The 23281-nt window shown below is 39.5% G+C and overlaps 1 protein-coding gene across 1 annotated transcript; it reads left to right on the top strand.

Annotated features, from left to right (window-relative positions):
* Positions 1-5094: 5094 nt before the first annotated feature.
* Positions 5095-22837, top strand: elk1 (ETS transcription factor ELK1). The gene is made up of 11 exons (XM_088331121.1): positions 5095-5996; positions 12364-12572; positions 14471-14635; positions 14713-14871; positions 14939-15058; positions 16546-16956; positions 17199-17304; positions 18240-18358; positions 19438-19521; positions 19606-19707; positions 20828-22837. Exons 1-11 carry the CDS (start codon positions 5972-5974, stop codon positions 20924-20926), a joined length of 1599 nt encoding a protein of 532 aa, XP_088187247.1. The 5' UTR covers positions 5095-5971; the 3' UTR covers positions 20927-22837.
* Positions 22838-23281: the final 444 nt, after the last annotated feature.

Here is a 23281-nt window from a genome sequence, read left to right as displayed (position 1 = left end):
TGTATTTGTTGGTATATTGTGAGTATTTTAAAAAAAAAATTGGAGGAAATCCATTGTCATCACTTGGACTCGTCTGCTGTCAATGGAACAATTCACTCAGTGCTCTGTTCATGAGATCTCAGGATGTTCCTCCATACACAAAAATACAATGACAGCAGCATGCCATGAATTTTATCCTACGGCCTTCACTCGAGTCTGAATTTAGTTATGTGTCGTTGAGCGGCTTTATTTGCAAATGACACTTTGTTTCAGGGATTCTATATTGTTGACTTTAAATTTCTCAATTTTCAAATGCCATTAAATGTTTGGAGCGAAACAAATAATTTAGAAAACCAACGGTGAGTCTACTTAACTTGAACCTGCACACAACACTGTGCCACACCTTTATTCTGACTTTCATTTCCCACCAAAAATCGGATAAGACCTGCGGTGTCATCGGCTCGCTTCTCACTGCTAACATTTTCAAATCTAGCAAAGCGTTTGACTGACACCTGCATCCGTGACGCAACACCAGTGCGAGTTGCGCTCCGTTACGTGCATCTGTCTTATTCACCATAACAGAGACAAACTTCTCATCTTTTCCCCCATCACTTCAACAATAGCAGTTATTACGCTGTTATGTAATTTGCCTGACGCCCCCTTTAAAAACTTTGATAGTGGACAGGTGGTAACATATATCCGTGTCTCAGCAATAAGGGAAAGAAGCTCCTCAAATTCCCTTTGTGTGATGTACGACTCGTAGTTTGTGGGCTGAAAGTGGCGGACAAATGTTTTTTTTTTCCCATTGCTATATCTTAACAATGTCCAGATTTTCTCGAAAATAGCTGTTACAGAATGTCTGTGACCAAATCCATTTATTTTCCTCCTTCAGCCATTGTGGGTTGACAAAAACACTCTTAAATTAACACAATACACTACCAGCTCAGTAGCCTAGATGGTAGTGTGCCCGCTTTGAGACTGGGAGGTCGCTGGTTCGCGCCTCGGCCGAGTCATACCTAATTGGTAAAATGGCGGCGCCCTCTGTTGGCTGCGGCTGCATCGGCTCGCTACAACGGGTCAGGTGTATCGACATTTCGTTCTGTGTACATTGTTACAAAGAATGACAATACAAAGGAAATTATTATTATATTTGCTTGTACCATGGGTTAAAGGCAGGCTGTTATGGCGATCGTTTTGGTGAATTACCGCCCTCTAGATTTGTGAAAGTGGTAACGATTCCCTATGACTTCCGGCAGGTTGATTTGAACCAATTTTAAAGTTTGATTGGCTAAACCGACAGTGATAGCCCAGCTATGTTATCCCGTGTGGTGGCCTGCACATAAAATATCAAGGGCATTTGTGCAGATTCCTGAGCCTAGTAACAATCCTGGATTGAGATTGGTTAAATGCTTAAATATGAAAGCACACGTCTGGAAGTAGCACAAGCAGGGGAGTAGCAATGAAAGGAAGCTGACAGACAAATTGGAATTGCAAAGATCCCTTGCTACTTCACGCTTCAGTTATCGCTGGTTCATTCCTCAGGGAAAAAAAAAAAAACAAAAACCAACTGCTTATGCTTCCCGCAGCATTGAGGAATGAGCCAAGATACAAGCCGATTGGCCGTTCAATTTAAAAAAAAAAAAAGATACAAATAAACCAAACGAATGACACCAATCGGCCGCACCTCTTGACTTGAGATCCCCATTGCCAATTTATATAGTCTTTCATACTGCATTGTGACTGTACATCTGCTCTGCGCTCTGGCTGCATCTTGCTGAAAAGAGTTTGTGTCCCGCTCCTTTGTCATGCTGCAAAAGCAATGCATCTCTCTCTTTCTCTCTCTCTCTCCCTCTCTGGGTCTTTCTCTCAGTCAGCCAGTCGGGCTTTGATCAAATCCCCCTGAAACAAAAAAAAAAGCTTATATAAAACTAGACAATTCCCGCTGCAATTGTAAGAGTTGTGATTGATCTGGAAGATGATCCCGGTATGTATATGTAACGGGTGTAATAATAACTTTTGTTTTATTGAAATTCCTGCTGAAATATGTGTATGGTTTTTGGTAAATGTCCTGCAATGATGAGTCCAACAGTGCTATCTGCTGGTATGGGGTGGGGTTTGGTTTTGGCTTCTGACATGTGACCGGGAGGCGGGGTTTGTTGGCAGTCTTACCAGAGAGAACTGCAATGGTAAGACACATCTTTTGGTGCTCCACAAAAGAAGTTCATTTTAAACATAACCCCAGCTGACAAATCTCTCAACATGCACAGTAATGTGATTAGGTTTATTTTCGTTTTGTTTCTGTTTTACTAAATTATGAATTCCCCTTGTAGAGATCAAAGAGATCAAAGCCAACAGAAAGGCCAATGTTGTGACTCATCCATTTGCAGGTAACTTGTACCCATTTTTATACTCATTATTGTTTTTATTTCTATTTTTTCATATACATTAAAAAAGGATGATGTTGGTTAAAATTCAGACGAAAGAAAAATATGTTGAATCCATTGTAAACGTTAAAAATCCACTATACGATCTCTTGTTAAAAGTATCTTGTTAAAATGTAAAGATGTAAAAATGTATTGTGATATTCTAAAATGTATTTTCTGTAAAGTGAAAAGAAAGCTCTTTGATATGCTTTGTTGGCAGTCTTACCAGAGAGAACTGCAATGAGATCAAAGAGATCAAAGCCAAGAGAAAAGCTAATGTTGTGACTCATCCATTTGCAGTAACTGTAATAAAAACCTCATCATCCAGTCCAGCGTGAATGTGGATCTTTGGTGGGACAAGTACACCGCGGTTACATATATATAACCCCAGTTGTTAGCATTATAAGTTAGCATAAAGTTTTGTTTCTGTCATTTTTTACTTGGTTCTGTGGGGGGACTGCACCCCCCACCCCACGGTACTGGCAAGTTCATTTGAAATGGGCCCACAACCGTTAACAACAAGGATATGCCTTGTGGAGGTCTAAAAAACACGTTCATCGTAATAACGTAGTAATAACACTGTTATTACACGTTAGAATCACTTTCTAGCATGTACCCTTTAGCATAACTCATCAACATGATCCCATTAGCATAATTTTTAAACATAAAGTCGTTAAAATATTGCCATTGCCAAAAAAAATTAGCATGAAGAAGTTAGCATTTAGCCGTTAGCATCACTTTTCAGCATGTATATGTTAGCATAACTCATCAACATGTACCCACTAGCATAGTTTGCAAATATGAAGTTGTTAAAATATAGCCATTACCAAAGTTTTTTAGCATGAAGAAGTTAGCATTAAGCTGTTAGCATCACTTTTAAGCATGTAACCATTAGCATAACTCATCAACATGTACCCATGAGCATAATTTGTAAATATGAAGTCGATAACATATTGCCATTACCAAATTTTTTTAGCTTGAAGAAGTTAGCATTTAGCCGTTAGCATCACTTTTTAGAGTGTATCTGTTAGCATAACTTATTAACATGAGGCCATTAGTATAATTTGTAAATATGAAGTTGTTAAAATATAGCCATTACCAAAAAATTTTACTATGAAGATGTTAGCATTGCCGACAGTGTTACAGCTAGCTTGCGCGAATACTTGGGCTGGCTATGCCGGCCCAACACTTTGCTAGCGGCGCACATAGCTGTTAGCATCCTCTCACTAGCATACACTCTTTGGAATTCACCATGTACCCATGGTTGAAGGTAATGTGGGTCGGGCCCCCTCAAGCCACCCTGGACAATCCCTGACTACTATGACGACCTCTGGTAAAGCCCTCGTTTCCATGGCTCGTATCGCTATAAAATAGACATATCACAAGAGTCCCGGTCGGGCCGGAATTTTTGGTACATGAATCGTTGGGCTACTCCAAAAGCTCTGGGAGGAGTTACCCGACAAACTTTTTTGTCAGAAGATAGATAAAATAATAAAAAGATCTCGGGATAATATTAGTTGGGCTTGCTTTGCAAGCACAACTACATTGCCCTGTGCTTACAGCACTTGGCAATGTAGTCGTGCCTTGCTGAAGCAATCACAAATAATAATACTGGGTTTCAAGTTGTTTTTCCCCTCTCGCTCTCTTTCTAAGTTGATAAGTCCGCTCTAATGACTAGCGCTATATAAATGCAGACCATTTACCATTTACAAAATATATTTAACATCACATGGTTCATATATTTTTAGGCCAGCAGAGAAGCTCTTGCAGGGTCTTATTGTCCACCACTGGACAATGAAACACAACAAATCGACACATGTGGATATGTGAACAATTTTTTTTTCTCATGTATTCTAGGGGTATTACATTTAAGAATTTCTATTTGCTCATACAACAAATTAAATACATTAGCTCAGGGGTAGGGAACCTATCGCTCGGGAGTCATATATGGCTCTTTTCATGAGTACGTATGGCTCCAAAATAAAATGTAACTATTGCACATCTCTCTGTGGCGTTCCAAAGTCAAGTGATTGCATCCCGATTTTGGTCCATATAAAGCCAAAGCAACTTAATGCGGAAGTTCGAAAGAAACCATTTAAACTGATAAATAAAAACGCTGGCAAACGACTCTGAGCAGTACAGGTGGGCGGATCCCTGCACACAGCGCAAGGCACTTCCTTCTCTCTCGCTCAGTGCAGTCTACACTGAAAGTGAATAAAACGATATGCTTATCGTTTGCAGTAATTTGTGACATATTTACAAAAGAACTTTGCATGCACATTGTTTTGAAACCGTTATTAAGGACAAATTTCATGGACAAAAATTGCCTCAACACCTTTAACTGAAGGTGGAAGACAAATTGTAAATGGCATATTTACATTGATTTTGGACACAGGATTTGGCATTATTATCATTTTATACATTTGATTAAATCATCAAATGACACACAGTAAAATAAAATGTGCTGAAGAATTAGCTTTTGTCTGGAGAGCATGTTTGGCAGTTTTTCAATTTTGTCTGAAAATATATGACGTGGCTCTCTATTTCTTTTTAAAACTTGTTTTGCTTTTATGGCTCTTTGGGTCAAAAAAGTTCCTGACCCCTCCATTAGCTATACACATTCGATATAAGATTTATTTTGAAAGGAACAAGCGGAAACCTGCGTTGTAAACCGATAATATGACTAGTAAAAAGTAGCGAAGTGGAGGCGTCGTTCGTTCGAACCGGAAAAGGGAAAATACAAACACGAGCGACTAAAACTCTTCGTTTGTTAGTTGAGTTTCCGTCGGGAAAGGGGTTAGCCATTTTCTCAAACTACTTTTTAGCGCTTAGGTGAAGTTTTTTAGTAACCTGGTGGCCGGTGCCCCCGCAATAAAGCGGCGTCGGCGGACTGACGCATATGCAAGAGGCGGGGGACTGAGCTGTCACCGGAGCTCCGGCTAACGAATTAGCCTTTAGCACCATATAACTAAACACAACAAACAATAGTACGCCTCAAGAAACGTTTTATTTTTCCTGTCCGCAAAGAAAACAATAACTATTATTTGAAAGCTGGCTTAAAATTACTGGAGAGGACGAAATTTTCAATTGTTGGTAGTTTATTTTAGCTTAGCATTCGTTAGCAACACGAAGAAGAAAAGACGTCGGTGAAAACAGACATAAGCAGGCTGAAGTAAACAGACATTAAACTCTTGCGTCTAATAGGTAGAGTAACAGTTGAGTGGACGAGCTATCTATGTATGTAATTTCCCATCCAGATTTTATTTGGAGTCATTGTTTTCCTTTCGTGGCTTTTTCGTTTTTATTTTACAAATAAGTCACACATTTTGGGATTTCGAGTGTTAGCATGGGCGCTGCGGATCCCAGCAGCGGCGCGTCCGAGCAGTTACATAACAGCCGCAAGTCTGCTGACAAGCTGCCGCTCTGACAGACGCAAACACAGACACGCGTACGCACATATACACACACTCGATCCAACAAACGTCGATCGGGGGCAATTGGAAATACCAGACGGCATGGGGGACCAGTGAATTGTCTGGTTCACATGTTTCAACAGCACTTTGAGCAAGATGGATTCAAACCCGCTCATCAACGGTAAGGCGTGTGCCTGCGCATGTTTGTGCACTGGTGATGTCAGGATGGCAACATGTTCGCTTTCTTTGTGATGCACTTTGCAACATGTTTGCTTTTTTTGTGATGCACTTATTATTGTTTTATGCATGATGGGATGTCAGTGTTCTTTCAATGAATGGAAGCAATTCCATCTTTTCTTGGTTGTTACCCAGGCAACCAATGTTGCACATTTTCGGGACTAAATAACACACCGCAGTACGCAAGACCATATACCACAACTTATTGTTACTATTATAATTTCCTTTTACATAACAACCAGTATTGACCAGGGTCTTACAACTATTACTTTCTCAAGAAATGGTAAATGCTGTTGAGTATAGGACTCTCACAAAACCATATTTGCAGTTGGTACCTTAGAGCAGTGATCCGCAACCTTTTCTGTACCGGGTAACAGTTTACAATATAATATTCTCAACGGCTCGGCCCAAAAGTAACATTGGTAATAATAATAATAACAACAACAATAATAATAACAAAAAGCATAAATCCCCTGTGAATTCACAAGATCACTGCGGATCTAGATGTGATGGACATTAGGTTTTATGTAGGGATCAACCTATATGGGTTTTTCAGGACAGATACCTATTATTAGTAATAAGAGGTGACTAGTAACGGATATTAGGAGGCGTTATACATTTGCTGTAAAAGCTTCAAATTTGTGTGAGAAAATGTTAACAACGCAAAAAGAAACAAATAATATTTTTATAAATTCAAATAAAACATTAATAGCGTTGGTAATAAATTAAAATTTCAAAAAAACATGACTAATCTTACACTTTTATATTACTTATAGGTGTGGTGGTTTACCAATAAAACCAGGGTCTCAAATCACAATTGTGCCCTCTTAACTGCAATCGGTGATCAACTATGTACAATAAACATGCATTACAATAAGGCTACGATAGTACATTGGTAATATAAAGCCTACTTGTGTACTACTAGTCTTGGCCATGAATGAACATTGGCGTAACCAGCCCGTTTTTAGGGGGCTCAAGCACCCCCAAAAATAAGAGCAATTTTAAAACTCGCTTTTCCTTAATACAGGACTGGACAAGCTAAAATATGACAAACGCTAGAAAAATAATACAAAAAGGAGATCAAAACAAATATGGGAACAATCCATCATCTAAAACAGTCCACTGCCTTTAAATGGTTGAGTCCAGTTTGATTCCTTGCACAGCGTTAAATTGTATTCTGAAAATTATGTATTTTCTCATCAGTTGATCACATTATCATTACATTTTGATGGATAATCTATGAACCATTCACTATTAAAAAATAATAATTGATACTGGTAATAAAACAGCTTGTGTTTGAGAACTCGGAGGTGGGGACTTCCTGCTTTAGAGTCTCCCCCCCTTTTTTGCAATCAAAGGGGACGAGGTGGGTGGTATCAAAGACACAAGGCAGGGAAAAAAAAGAAAAAAGGCTCTGATTGGCTGTTGCTTAGTGTTGTGCTTAATATCAGCTATATCGGCTTCATAATGTCACAGTACTGATATCCGTAAAATTTCCCAAATATTAGTGCCAAGAATGGTTCCGCCTGATAAGCGGTCGACTTCTAGTTTTATCTCAACACAGTATTTTTACTCGCATACCACGTTGTGCAGTGTTGTTTTGACTAAACTCTTATTATGCTCAATTAGAATGCATAATTATTTTTCCTATGTCATCTACAATCATAATTGCCACAATCCGGGTTTAATTCCTTTTGCATCCAGTGCTGAGCAGAATTGGTCAGCGGTATCTGTCAACTGATCAATCATTGCTCAAATATGGTGATACTGTAATGCCTTGTATATGAAGCTCACCCAAACTTTAATGGATTTTTTTGGAGCGGTAAAAAAAATGTGTGTATACACAAAAAACGTTATTTGCAACAACAACAAAAATGCAACATCGTTTTTTTTCTTTGTGGCCCGGTACCGAATGATCCACGGCTTGGTGCTGGTCCGCGGCCCGGTGGTTGCAGAGAACTGCCTTAGAAAGCTCTGACTGTGATAAATTTCTATAAATGATGTACTGTAGTTCTGATTTGGCAGCACTGATATCACAACAACATTTCTTACCAAATCACCTTTGTGTTGCAGAATATCCTGATTGTGGTATTTCTTTTACTTTTTAAAACACAATTTTTTGCATCTCACCGACAGGAGCAAGGTACGCTAAGGTAGAAAGGACAATGTCAAATTCTGTAGTTGTTCTCTAATAGGGGTGGTATAATACAACTTTTTTAACTTTTGAAACAATACAGATTTAAATTGGCAACATGAGGTATTGTTTGATTCCAATACTAGACATTTCAATGTCAATTGATTTAATCTGTAGTTGGTTTGTTGTGTAATTGTGTTGTCCAAATTCTCTCAGCGCAGTTTGAATTCAGAGGACTCTTTTTCCTCAAGTCGATAAAGGTTGGCATTATAATTCTTAACATCAGCCTTTTCTATATGGATTTTCCATGGCCATCTCCGGGAGCTAATTCCTTATGAGGTACAGCGGTTTTAATCACAAAGTTTGCAAAAAATCAGGAGCGGAACATGGAACGGACTGCGTGTATTCAAGCACCAATCTTGGAGCCAATATCTTCTTTGGAGTTCTTGGATGAAATCCGATAAAATATTGCATTCTTTGAAGTGTGACGACTATCAATATCTGATCAGGACACCTATAGTGTACTGTAGTTTGTTTTTTAACAATGTAAGGTATACAGAAAGGTGCATAGACAGCGTTTAGGCGAAAGTAAATCACCTAGCTTCTTTTGGTAGGTAACAGAAAAATATCATCTTTATGCCGTGATTGTGTGGTAAAAAGGCTTATTTTAGTAGGGCTCACCTCATATCTGGTAGAGTGTTTCATATTCTACATTATTAAGTTGGAGTATTAAGCTGTATGTTGTTGGCCATTTCATTCAAATCAGTTTTTAACTGCTCTGACAGGTGCTTTAGCTCACCATCGGGTACCAGGTCCATCTTATTTGGTACATGCTGGTTAATTGGTAATTTCTTGAACAACTGTGATTTAATTTTCAATCAAACGTAAAAGGAAAAATGGCCACCCCCTGGGATGGATAAAAATGAATGGATGTGGCTGCCTGATTCCCATTACATAAATGCCATATTATTCAGAGTGGCAAATTGAGCCTAGTGAGTGCGCATAGAGCATCTTGACTTTTGGTCTTACTATCCCCATGTAACCAGAACCATTTTTCCTGCCTACCCACATAAACGGCATAAGGCTTAGGAGAAAAAATGAATGTGTATCTGTTTTAGTCTGGCTGCTTCCTATGTACTATCAATTGACAATACTCTTGTGACTAGTAATGTAAATTTCATAGGACGTTTTAACTTCTATTAGGGCTGCATCAACAAATTGATAAAATCAATCAGATTTATGCATCACGCAGAACGAGTCAGTGAGCATACCCGAGCTAGGTGGTGTGCTAACTAAGGTGCTATTTTCAAAGACTACAGTCAATTGAACTCCTGAAACATGACAGACAAGGAGAACACAGCTAGACCGAAATCCGCATAGGTGTGGGAGCACTCCACACTTCACAAAACAAATAGGTGCGGCACTTGCAAGCTTTGCAAAAAGGATATGGCACGGGAGCACCACGATGGTGAGGCAGCAATCAAAACCAAAACATGGAGTCACCAGGGAGGATGAATGGAGCTCAGTAGTAAGGTAAGTCACAATATTATTTGTTTTTATTTGTTTGTTATTTGCGTTTTTAGGAGTGAAAACGTACCCTTTGTCCCTGGTAGCTAGCTAATATTATCGTTTGCTTTTTAGCTGATTAATGACTGCGTGTATGTGTGAGATACTTTTTATTCAGGTTTAATCTTAAGCAGTGTTTAATTATGCTTGATATAAAACACTCAACTTTCACACAACGGTGTCAAGATTAAGCATCATTTTTTAATTTTCTGGCAATGTCCGAGTGATTAGGTGAAAAAATGTAACGTTAGTCGCTAGCTTGATGTGCTAGCGTTTTCTTGATAGCTTAATAGTGGCTGCGTGCGTGCGTGCGTGCGTGCGTGTGTGTGTGTGTGTGTGTGTGTGTGTGTGTGTGTGTGTGTGTGTGTGTGAGAGAAAGAGAGCGCGCAAGATACTTTTTTATTTGGGCACAGCACAAATAAAAACGATACCACCAATTAACAAAAGGGAACAACTAATTATCTGCACTAAAGGCACGTGGGAAAAAATCTGCTGAACTATACAATATTATCACAAACATGTGTCCAAAGGGAGTAGACTTGAGCAGTGTTTAATTCTGCTTTATTAAAAAAAAAAAAATTTGCACACAATGTTCTTAATACATTTAAGCTTAAGCATTAAGTTTTACTTTTCTGGCAAAGTTTTCATGATTATTTTGTCCTTGTAATTTATGCTATAATACATAACTCATGCTATACTGTACTTTCTTTTCTCATTAGAAAACAACAAACATTGACAAGTTCCATGATGAGAAAGAGACATCATACACACCATGGCAAGCAGCTTTCATCGCTGAGATCCTCATTGATATGCTCACATTTTTGCATTGCAATGCAAAGTCCTTAAAGAAGGAAGAGTGAGTGAGTTAGTGAGCAAAGGTGATAGTGGTTACTTTTTGCTTGATATTGTTAGATGTAAATGTAGATGGTCTGCATTTATATAGCGCTTTCCAAGTCAATGAAGACCTCCCAAAGCGCTTTACAATGTGCTTCACATCTACCCATTCACACACACACTCATACACCAATAGGGAGTCAGCCATGCAAGGCGCCTACCTGCTTATTGGGGGCATTAGGGATTCAGTGTCTTGCCCAAGGACACTTCGACATATAACACGGAGGAGTCGGGAATCGAACCTGCGACATGTTGAAAATCAAGTTACTGGGTTTTAACATTTGCTTTTATTTCTTGTTCCAAAAGCTCATGTCCCTTTTAACAACAGAAATACCTATTTTTTGCCCTTTTTCGAAGACTGTTTTATACATTTGCAGGTGTATACCATCGATTTTTATGTACCGGTATTTTTGTTTATTGTTAAGTTATTTGACAAACACTTGGAGTGTTAACGTTGACATGTGTCACTGGGTTTTCAGATTTGCAATGATTTCTTGTTCCAAAAGCTCATGTCCCTTAAACAACGAAGATGCCTTTTTAGCATTTTCTAAAAATATATATATTTGCAGTTGTATAACATACATTTGTATATATTTTCTTCATTATTTAAAATACACTGTTTTTTATTGTTTAATATTGTGGAATATTCTGATTTGTGCACTTATTTCTTATTCGTCCACAAAATTTCAATATTTGAATAAAGAAGAGGAAAGTAATATTGTGTTGACTTTTTTTATTCGATTCATCAATTAATCGAAAAAATAATCGTCAGATGAATCAATTACTAAAACAATCGTTGCAGTCCTAACTCTAACAACAATTTTTGGTAGTGCTACAACAGGTCACTGTATATAGTACTGTATTATGAAGTCAATATAATCTGACAATCCCCTGCTTCTGAGTACTGTAGTACAAACAGGAAATGACATCTAAATGAAAGGCAAATGACTAATGAAAGGCATTACATTGTCATTACAACAATGACAATGTAATGCCTTTCATTAGTCAAGAGCAAATTGTTTTTAAAAATATTGCATGCTAAGTATGTGTCTTTTTTTTTTGAGTTCATGTATCGATCAACCTTTCTAATACAACTGATAGGGTTCTTTCTGCACTCTTCACTTTTACTTTATTATGTTTTATCTGTGGTTTAAATGCATTTTAAAAAAACACATTTTAAATTTTCAATGTCTTCTATGTTTTAACTGTAATTGTGTGTTTTTCTCTTTGCCATTTCTGTAAAGCACTTTGCATTGCCTTGTGTAAGAATTGTGCTATACAAACAAACTTGCCTTGCCTAATTGTTAAGATTGTCAACACCTCAGCACTGTGCTCGGTTGTTTGTCCCCTGGTGACTGACAGCCCCACATTAATATGAGAAAATCTAGAGGCCCATTTCATTCTCACCTGGAGTCTGATCTATACAGTAAACTTTTATTAGAAAATAAATAAATAAATAAACATTTAGTCACCGAGGGGGCTTTTAGCCCCTCAGACAGGCTCTGTGGTGACTAGTCGTTCACCATGGCAATGATTTTCAAGATAATTTACGGGTCTGTTGCACAAGTGCTCTCCTATTGACAATTGTGCTTATTTGCATGGGTTATGAGGCTCTGTGTGCATGTGTTAATGTGGTATGAAATGTGTGTGTGTGTTAACTGAGCTAATGAATCATCAACCCATCTTGAGCATTTTTTATGGATCTCTGACACGTCAGCTATGGACCCATCCATCACGCTTTGGCAGTTCTTGCTCCACTTACTGGAAGACCAACGGCAGCGTCACTTGATCTCGTGGACCGGCGAGGATGGCGAGTTCAAGCTGCTCGACGCTGAAGAAGTGGCTCGCCTGTGGGGCTTGCGCAAGAACAAACACAACATGAACTACGACAAACTTAGCCGAGCGCTCAGATACTACTACGACAAGGTATTTCTGCAAATGCATACTACCACAAGTCTTCTCACCTTACTAAAATAACAACTTAAGCATAAAGAAAAGAACATTGATTTTTTTTTTTGTTTACAAATACAATAACATTATACCTCTTTGGAAAACATGTTTCAAGAAAGTAGTGCTTGGGAGACTAGAGCTTGACATTATCAATCTACCGATCTATGCTTATGTTCTCACTTACTAAACCAGTGACCTCATGAAATGATCTGCATTTATATAGCACTTTTCAAGTCAATGAAGACTTCCCAAAGCGCTTTACAATGTGCTTCACATTTAACCATTCTCACACACCAATAGCAGCCGTGCAGCCTGCTTATTGGGGGAATTAGGGGTTCAGTGACTTACCCAAGGACACTTCGACATGTAACACGGAGGAGCCAGGATTCAAACCTGTGATCTCTTGATCCCAAGAAGAGCGCTCTACCTCCTGAGCTAATGCCGCCCATTGTTTTCTTTTCTTTTTTAGAACAAAGTGCAGTTGCACCTTCTCTAAGCTAGTGGGCATTGGCCCTCTCTATACCAAAGTGTCGTAGAGCATTGTTTTTGTTTGCACTGAGCATGCATGCTTCATATACAACAATTGTGGACACAAAGGGTAGTGGATTCTTGGGTGACACCATGGAAAAATATCAAAAAAGATGAAAAGACAGGCTGAGAGAGACAAAGATAATAATGAAGGAGATAAAAAGAAAAAAAAAGTCACTTCATTTTGGCTCCACATATAATAAGCAACACTAAATTTACTGCAAGTGGGGAAAGAACGAAGATTTTGAAATAATTCAGTTTAAATAGTAAATAAACTCTGTATTTCTTTGAGTGAAAAGGTGCCACATAGTGTTTGTAAGGTTTATTGTCGTTTAACAAGGGGATTAATTGGCTGATGTTGAGGTATGTCAGTGCAAAAAAAAAAATAAAAAAACACACATACTGCTTGCACCTTTAGACATGGTCTCTGTCATGCTGGATAAGACAAGTACTGCAAAAATAAATTACGTTTCATTTATTATTGTGCTCCTGAGTTAATATTGGTGAGTTCACAGTTAGTCAAAAATAGTTAGTTAAATGATTTTATTTTTACTTTTAAAACTAAGATGCACTTTCAATTTTTGCTCTTACAGCCAATAAAGCAATTTTTTGTCGTAATTTTGTCATTGTTTCTTTTTTTATTCTTTGAAAAGGTAATAACAATGCAGTGTTATGCATAGGTGTTCAAATGTATAGATAAATTACAGTATTTAATCGCGTCTTGGTGGTAATAGGGGTCTTTTAGATATTTAAGAAATTGCTCATGATTATTAGGGTGTTCATTATGTGAAAATAGGTAGCGTCCTAATAATTTACATTTACTACAACTGTAACCGTCCATGAGCTGTTACCTTATCGTGGTGCAGTTTCTGTGTCCCAATGATCCTAGGAGCTACGTTGTCTCGGGGATTCAAGCCCCTGGTAGGGTCCACCGCGACAAACAGGTCCTGGGTGGGGGGGCCAGATGAAGGGCAGCTCACAGACCTCTTATTAAAATAAATTAACCTTCACGATTTCCTTCCGCCCAAACGCGGGTTACCAAGACCTCCCTCTGGACCCATTTCTGGAAGTGGGGTTTGCTGGCAAACGCTTGGTGGATCCCTTTTCCCATAGGCTCACTACCTGTGAGAGGGGCCAAAAGGGTCGGGTGCGCAGAGAGCTGTGATTTGCATATTTTTAACACGTTGGTGCATTTACATGGATAATTTGTTTTCTTCCTCATTAGTGAATATGTGTTTACTGCTTATGAAATGTATTAAGCTTTTCAAGGGCCACTGTAGGAAAATGTGAAGTAAAAAAATAAAATAAAATGTGATCACATGTCTGCCTGATTTTTTTTTTTTTAGAATATCATCAAGAAGGTCAGTGGACAAAAGTTTGTATACAGGTTTGTGAGCCAACCTGACCCGTCCCTGTCAGATGGCATGCAAAACCTTGAAGACAGCCAAAGACGGGATAACTCCGACCCTAACAATCAATCAAATATCTGCCTGGCCAAGAACGTAACACAGGTGCGTAGGGAATCTCTGACTGGCTTGGTCATCTAAAGAGCTCAAATGACGGATTAGTTTTTTTTTTTTTCCGTTAGGCCGCCAACTCACAGAAGAGTTCTCGAAATGACTATATGAAGTCAGGACTCTACTCCACCTTCACCATCCAATCACTGCAGGCAGCGCCCAATCACCGCACCGTAAAAACTGAATTGATATTGGAGCCCGTCCCCAAGCTGGACCGCGTCCCCAAAGAGGTGAGTGAGACCAGCATTAAAATACTGGGCACCAATTTAGTAGATTTCCTCCGCCTCTTTTTTGCAGGTTTCTCCTCCATCTGTGCTTGTCGATCCGCCTCGTCAGGTGATCGTCACGCATCCGTCACAATGTCCCACAACTGTCGTCAGCACCCCCACGGCTACCAACACCGCTGGTCAAACAAAGGTCAGTGTTCTCTCAAGCTGTTCCTGCAAGGAACAGAAAGTCTTAACCATTTTAGCCTCACATTGATTTTTTTAAATCAATCCAATCAAGTCAAATTTGTCCATGACAATCATGGCATTTTTCAGATTTCGGTATCAATTTCATCTAAAAATGTTGCCCTCAAAGGCCGATTCTCAGAGCATAAAAGGTCTCAAAGGTCCAGTCAGTTTTTAAAAAGTAAAAACTATGTTCGAGAGACTTTTGGTGACTCTTCAATAAACCATTTCAGTATGAGCACCTCTAAGCACAATCAGTTTTATTTGCAGCACAAATCTTGCTATATGAAAGAAAATCCAGTTCAGGAGCAGTCCCTGGCGCTTCTGCTACAAACCGCGCACTGGTCGTGACTGCTCGCTGTCAGCATCAGCTCATCCAGATTGTGCATAAAAACTACTACAGGCAAAAATGATGAGATTTTTAGCTGATTAGGATTCACTTAGATGCTTTTGGTGAGGATGGTCGCAGACCAATCAGTTTCTAATTATTTCGTATTGGGAACATTTGCTCGTTTCATGCGCAATTCGAGATACAAGCTCAATCCTGAAACAAATTAAGCTTTAATGAAGAGGTACCACTCTAGTACTGGAATACCAGCCTTCGCAGCTCTCTGACCAAATATAAAATGTATTTATATATATTCACCTTTTGCCGCGCTTCATCAACAAAATTCTCTTCTAGGTCAATCATTTTCTCTGGGTCTGAAGATTCTGGGAGGCTGTAGCTTCTACCCCACAAGGCAATCAGCTACAAAACAGTTTATCAGTAGACTGGACTTGGTAGTACACTTAAAGGGACCGTGTGTAATATTTGACCACTAATTGTGGCTCTATTGTATAGTGCAACTGAAAAAGGAGTGCTAAAAGCACAAGGACTAACACAAGCTATGGAGAGTCAAAAAAAAGTATTTTTCTTGTTGTTTTTTTGCCCAGCCCATTTGTCACTTTTACTTTTAATGTGTATTTTCGGTTATCTATGGGTATTTTAGAAATGCATAACAAACTGGGTGCCTTTTGCGTTAGTTCTTCAGCACATTTATTTTCACTGTGTGGCGTTTGATGATTTGATAACATTTTTAGAATAGTAATAATGCCAGAGACTATGTCCCCAATTAATGACACATTAGTAAATATAAGCTCACATTAGTAATTGCCATCTGACAACGTAGTGATCACATTTTTGACTGGTGACACGTTCGGAAAAAACATGACGTAAACAAGTTGAAGGAGAGCAGACAACCGCGCCGCACAATGCTGTTGTCCTTATGCAGCCGGGCTAAAGCAATACCTTCATGGCAGGACTTCGACCTGGGTGAAAGACAGTCGGGGGAAATAAGTGTAAATGGGGGAACACATGATCAGCAAACTGCAACTATTAAGCAAAACCAGGATTTGAAGAAGTGCTTATTTAGATTTACATATGTACTGAAAAAAATCTGATGTGTCTCCCAGAATCCTCCTTTAAGTGACCATCCCCACATCTACCTCACCAGCGTCAGGGACCCGTCCTCCCTCACCACCATCGTCCCCATAGCTCCTGTCGGAGGCTCGGCTAGCCCTGGTCTGCCGCCGCAGGCAACCGTCAGCCCCCAGACACAATCGCAGGATGACACAAACGGGAGCTTGGCCAACATGGTCGGCTTCCCCTCCCACCCGACTCCTTCTCAACCCGTTTTAGTCATCATCAACCCTCCTCCCACGCAGCAGCAGCGAGCCACCCTCACGTCCACACCACCTTCAGTTGCACCGCCCTCGGCGCGCCCACCCCTACCGCCCATTGTCATCAAGGAGGAGACCCTTCCTTCGGAAGAGGAACTTATGGAAATCGTGGGGCTGGAGGAGAAACGGGTGCAGGACAAAGAGGTAAAATTGTATGGAGATTTTTGACTCCATAGGATTTATACAAATTATTTTAAGTGACTTATGTGAGTTGTTTTTATTTTTCTTACCAAAATAAATGAAGTACAGATTAGAAAATTGTAATAAGGTTGTTTTGCATGAAATTAATGGATGTCTTAATGAATTAAATTAATTAAAATAATGAAAAAAAAACTATGTATGCTATATTGCAATATAGGACTTAAAAATCACTACTCCTTTCCTAGGTTCCTCAGGTGGTTTGCAGTACGGCTGATGCACAGACGACCGTCACCATCATTGAAGCTACACCCATCACCAGAGCCGAGGGAGAAGAAAAGGACACACAAGCGGGTATAGAGTGATTAAGTTGAATACTGCCTTTGTGCAATGTAGTTTAGCAGCGAGCCCAGTATTATGTTCAATATAGGTCTTAGCAAAAATAATAATAATTAAAAAAAAAGTCCAACTAAAAAGCTAAGAAAAAAGAAACAAAAGGAGAAAAAAATAAGAAAAAGGGAAAAGAGAAAATAAAAAATAGGAAAGAGCAGAAGTCAAAAGATCAGAAAAAGAAAAATAAGAAACAAATAAAAGAAAATGGAGAAAAGAAAGAAAAATTAAGTAAAAAGCTAGGAAAAAATAGCTAGAAAAAAATTAAAGGTTTAAAAAAAAAAGTATAAAGACATCTGGGAAAAATTCCAGGAAAAAGTTAATAACGTTTTTTTTGGGTGTCTCTTTGTGTTCTTGTGTCGCATTCAAATAATTTCCAAAAATACAAAGTAAATCTTTGTGCCAACATTGAACTTCCACTAAAATGTGTGATTAGATACGTTTTAAAAAATGGAAACTTTATGTAAAAGTTGTAAAAAGTACATTTGTGAACTGTACAACCTTTTCAACAGTAAATTAGTTAATTCATTAAATAGTGAAAAGTAATTTAGCATTGCCGGAAAGTCAGCGAAGTGTAACTTGATTCAGGTTTTGGACATGTTTGATAATGATTTGGTTGCGATTGATGTCGCTCACCGTTTTTCGAACTGATGCTTACAGTCTTTGTGTGAACACTCAGACCCGTGGAAGATTAGACGAAACATTGGTTGTCACGTTAACAATGTGTGTGGTGTATTTCTGATTAGTTTCATATCATCGTCATCCAAAAAACCTTTGCTTTCCTTCAAGGACATTTCTAAGCAATCTTAAACGTTTGAACGGGAGTATACTTGTGTCAACTTCCACGGAAATCATCAAACACTTCGCAAAACTTTCATCGAAATCTTTGCATGCCACAGGTTCGTCCATACCTGCACTGACATCATCAAACACCGCTTTGGACGTGATTCCTCCGAAACCGAAGAAGCCTCGAGGCTTGGAGCTACCCTCCCTTCCGCCAGGCCTCTCCCTGGTTGAGGTAAGATCTTGTGCACTGGCCCAAATTTGACTTGCAATTCGGGTCGGGTGGGGCTGTAATTTTCAATCATTACTTGGGCTGGGCCGGGCTTCTCACTCTCTCTCTCTCTTGCTGTTTTTTTTGTTTTTTTATTTAAGTTAGTAACTTATCATCCAGGGATAAAAACAGCGGGTCTCGCAGTTTAAGGTTCATCGCGTCCTCAAATAGTTCGTCTCTAATCATCTCGTCCTGCAAATCTCCGAATCTGCAGAGGCTGGCTAAGCCCTGCAGGTCAGTGATGTATTGGTGGACCGGCTCACCGGGCCGCTTTCAACGCTACCAGATCATAATCAGTGGGGTGTCGGGAGAGATATGCAATACAGTCCGCAAATTTCTTGGCGGGTCCTAGGCTTCAAGTATTCAACGTCCCTCACTGTACAGGCTATGGTTTGGCATTTCCCACCTTCTCTCGTCCCTCGCGTCAAATAGCACTACGGCTTCTATAAAAGTTTCAAAAGATCCCACCCAGTGGGGCCACGGGACCGCCGGATTGCCAGGCAGGGCAAGGAACGGACCAAGGGGCAAAAGTGGAAACTCCATCCTTGTCGCCAATGCTAAGTGCAATAAGGCTCATAATCATTTATTTACAGTAGCCTTTCCTATCACCACAGTTTTTGGCGACTGCACAATTAACGGCTGTGAGGTCACGCCTTTGTAACGCTACCCCGTGACTGTACTTACATGCCACTCACTTGTCATGTGATCTGTGTTTCCTTTTCCTTGCCGAGGATTCGCGCAGGAGAATGCACGCTTGTGGCATCCGCAGCATGCTAGTACCCCCGCTATTCTGTGTTTGACTAATCGGACGGACGCACTTTCTTCTTTCTTCGTCCTCATAAATAAAAGATGCAAATTCGGGTTTTTATCGAGCCTGGTCCTTGAAATCAAGTTAATTTGTTGGGCTGTGGCTAGGCTCTGCGTTCTTTATTAAGGCCTGATCTTTCCCTTACTCCCTATAAGGTGACAATGTCCATATCAATCGATGTGGCAGTGTTCACAAACATGTTATAACAATTACTTTGTGTTTTTATCTACGATAGGTCAACGCCGCCGTCAATAGTTTGTTAGCGCCCGGTTCATCAACCAACACGTTGACCCCCACAGTGATTACGTCACATGCTCTGGTAAATCAACACTCGGCCGGAATGATTTGACTTGCACCACCAAGAGCCCTTTTGACACTTTATTACTTCAAATTTTACTTCCAGACTCCTGTTCTGTTGACTCCTAGCGCGCTTCCATCCACTATTCACTTCTGGAGCACTCTCAGTCCCATTGCACCTCGCTCGCCTGCTAAGTTCTCCTTTCAGGTAAGTAAGCTTTTGCTGTGGGCAGTTTTTTTGTTTTTTGTAATAAATCAAATAAAGTAATTAAAATAACATATTTTCCATAATAAAAAGCGCACAGAATGATAAGGAGCAGCCCTGAAAAATAGTATCTTTTGATGTATTTTTCATACATAAGGCGCATCGGACTATAAGGCTCATGAATTTAAAATTACAATAAGAGTATCTGTATCCATGTCTAACTGATAGGTGTCGCTGACCAAATTTCAAAATATTTTCTGCCACAGGAATCACACGCAAGTAGTGGCAGTGAGAGTACTAACAATTTATCACTACACCACCTGTGATACAGATGACACACAAAAAGGTATTGGACCTATCTCATTATAACACAAGTTTTACTCATAGTGCCATAAACACTGATTTGTATAGTGCTTTCTGATAGGTTAAATGGTCTCTCAACTTCTTCACCCGTGCGTCAATAATGTTGCGGAATGTATTCATACAAGAAAGTACTTGTGCATTATTTTGTTGGCTTTCTCCGCTCGTTAACATTCGTTGGTGAAGAAGTGGAGAGACTTTTTAATCTATCAAAATGCACTATGCAAATCATTATTTCTGGCACCGAGATTAAGAATTGTGTAAAAATGAGATTAGCCCATATGCCCTGTCGAATGCCTTACGGTATGTCACCTGTACAACTGGTGGTCTAGTGGTAAATTGTTGGTGCTCTCACTGCCACTTCTCAGGAATGGTTGCATTTTGGTTAGCGATTTTTATTGATTACAGAAATACATTACCACAGTGGATCTTCTGTCATCCATTCTTATTAGCCTGCAATATATAAGGCACACTTTCAAATTTTGGGCCAATTTCAGGTTTTTAGGTGAGCCTAATAGTACGTAATATTTAATATATTAATAGTTTCCAGTTCCACCTGTGTCTTTGTCAAGCTTGCCATCTTATTCTGTGACCCACTAAAGAAACTAAAGTTGGCAGTGCTACATATAAATTAGACAAACCGCTTTTCGTCAGTGCTCCCGATTATAATGAATGGAAAACACCATGAATAAGTTTGGTGAGTTTGAAAACGACAATACCCGAACGGGCCAAGGCTGACCGCACTTGTCTGTGTCTTCTCCAGTTCCCGACCAACGGCAGTAATCAGATCCACATCCCGGCGCTGAGTGTGGACGGTCTGTCCACCCCTGTGGTTCTGTCCCCTGGTCCCCAGAAACCCTAAACATTGCGAGTGCACATCAGATGGTTGCTGTCTTGTTTACGCCACGTGCCAGGATGACGCGATGCGTACGATCCGGTTGGAGTGACACAGAAGTCATGTTGGCTTTTTCTTGTTAGTAGAAAAGAAGGGGGAAATCTATATTATTTTTTTCCTGAGCTGAAGCTCCACCTTCCTACTACTGTGACAAAGAAGCAGTCTTTTTTATCAATTCTTCAATCTGATTGGTTTTTCCCTCGAGTCTATGCCTCATTGGACACCACAATGACAACGATGAGCATGACCAAAGGTTCTTGTCAAGATTTGTTTCTTTCGGGGATGCAGACTTTTTTTACAGGGCTGCCAGGAACTCGCCGGAGCACACCTGGCTTTTTTCCAGTTCTGGGCTGCGTTTGAGCACCAGTCCCACTGGAGGATAGTTGCTGCTTCACCTTCTTAAAGCTGTGGCGTCTTTGTTTACGGGACAAGTAGTTTGATGCACAGTGACCAAAAAAAGAGTAGAAGGTGGTGCCCTTGAAAATGACACAAAGGGCAGAAGAACACCAATTGGATGTTTATTTTAATGCTTACGTGTTCTTTACGGCAACTGGATATTGTTGCGTTTCAATTATATATATACAGTATATATTTATAAATGCAGACATGTACAGTAGGACCATTTTGAACCCAGAGTGACACAGTGACTGTTTTTCTCACGGTTTAGGGTAAATGGTTCATAAAATGAACCCATGGTATGTATCCCAGAGCGAATTGGATGAAAAAAGATTGAAAAGCTCAAAATCAGGGGTGGGCAAAATATGCACAAGTCTGGTACCATTCTATTTATTGACCAGACCTATCAAAATCCTGCAATTAATGTTGGTTGCGTTTTACTTCCAAATGAGTCTAGTATAAGCTTTGTTAAAATGATCTCATTGAATATTTTTCAAATAAGCACTTTTTAAATAAAAATAAATAAATGATTATTTAAAATGTATATTTTAAACCTTTATTTCATTATTCTTTTTTTTTTTTTTTTTTTGCTCACCCCTGCTCTTAAACGCTCCCCATCCTTGTCACAAAGCTGCCAAAGATGTCTATTCAGAGCCAAGTGCAGTTTACTCCTGGGCAACAAAGCACTTAACGGTCTATAAAATGACTGTGCCGTTTCCCAGTCTCTTGAACGCAACACTAAGCCATCGCGTTCGACTGTTCTGTTTTTCTAGTAGAGATCAGCTGCTTTATTTTGTCTATTGTAGAGAAAAGGAATAGTAAAAGAAAAAATACAGAAAAGCCTTAAAGATGTCATCCGTGATGCAGCGGGACGTGAAGTCAGAATTGATGTTTTTACCCACCCACCCCCTTGTGGGCGTGGCCCACACAAAGCCATTCACAGAACTTTTGGGACAGATTTATCCTTTCACCAGCAAAACAGAAAGAATGTTTTTATATCGATGAAGTCACTTGTCAGCCTCTCCAGGGTTGGTTGTTTTGCGTTCATTACCATTGTCCATGGGTGTTTCCTTGCAGGTTGGTGTTGAGCGGTGGAGGTCTTTCTCAATTTGATATGTCCTCTAGGCTTTTGTGTACCAAGATAAATGTAGTGAAGATAATGCGGGAAAACGGTGTCTCAAGTTGATGCAACATGTGTCAAATTATTTCTGGCACCGCTTGTCCTTTGAAGCCTTTTGGCTGATGTGCTTATTGAAGTAAATTGGGTTGAAATTTATTTTTATGAAACTTGTTAATCCTATTTACTGGACATATAAAGAGGAAAAAGTATTTTTTATGGGTCATATTCCTCTCCCCCACCCCTGTGTTTGTTAATGGTGTATAATACTGATGTCTGATTTTCTATGACATGTGCAAACATACACATATAAACACACGCATTTATGGGGTGACGTGTAATTAAAGTGTCCTATTCAAACTGTTCAGTCGTTTCTGGTATTATTTTTTGATATTAAACATTCCAGTGTATTTTATTGAGGGCCACATAGTGGTGAAAAATACATTTGATTTAAAAAATAAAACAAGATTTAAATAAGTAAAAACACATCATTTACCATATCCCTTTTTTAACTGTCATAGGTAAAAAAAAAAAAACATTTATTTTACATAGTATGATCTTAACCTAAAAGGGAGTTGACATCAATTTCCGCCGTCTTGATGCTACTGGTACCCAAAAACTCAAAAAGGCTGGGAAAAAATAGGGAAAATGGTGCGTTTTGGCTGCGTCACGGCAGCTGTGTGGTTGGCGCGTTCCTGGCACAGTTCTGAGGTCATGGGTTTAAATCCATCTACCAGCCTTCCTATGTGGAGTTTGCACGTTCTCCCCGTGCTTGTGTGGGTGTCTTCCGGGTACTCCGGTTTCCTCCC

Source organism: Urocampus carinirostris, chromosome 3 (assembly GCF_059441175.1).
Source record: "Urocampus carinirostris isolate Australia breed hairy pipefish chromosome 3, RoL_Ucar_1.0, whole genome shotgun sequence".
Classification (NCBI taxonomy): Eukaryota; Metazoa; Chordata; class Actinopteri; order Syngnathiformes; family Syngnathidae; genus Urocampus; species Urocampus carinirostris.
Note: the sequence above shows the minus strand (reverse complement) of the source record. Positions and strands in the feature narration are given on the sequence as shown.

Excerpts from the sequence above, each read along its gene's own strand:
- elk1 (XM_088331121.1), top strand. The coding sequence starts at position 5,972 with ATGGATTCAAACCCGCTCATCAACG. Across the intron at positions 16,957-17,198 it reads AACGGGTGCAGGACAAAGAG|GTTCCTCAGGTGGTTTGCAG; the intron begins GTAAAATTGTAT and ends CTCCTTTCCTAG. Across the intron at positions 17,305-18,239 it reads AGAAAAGGACACACAAGCGG|GTTCGTCCATACCTGCACTG; the intron begins GTATAGAGTGAT and ends TGCATGCCACAG.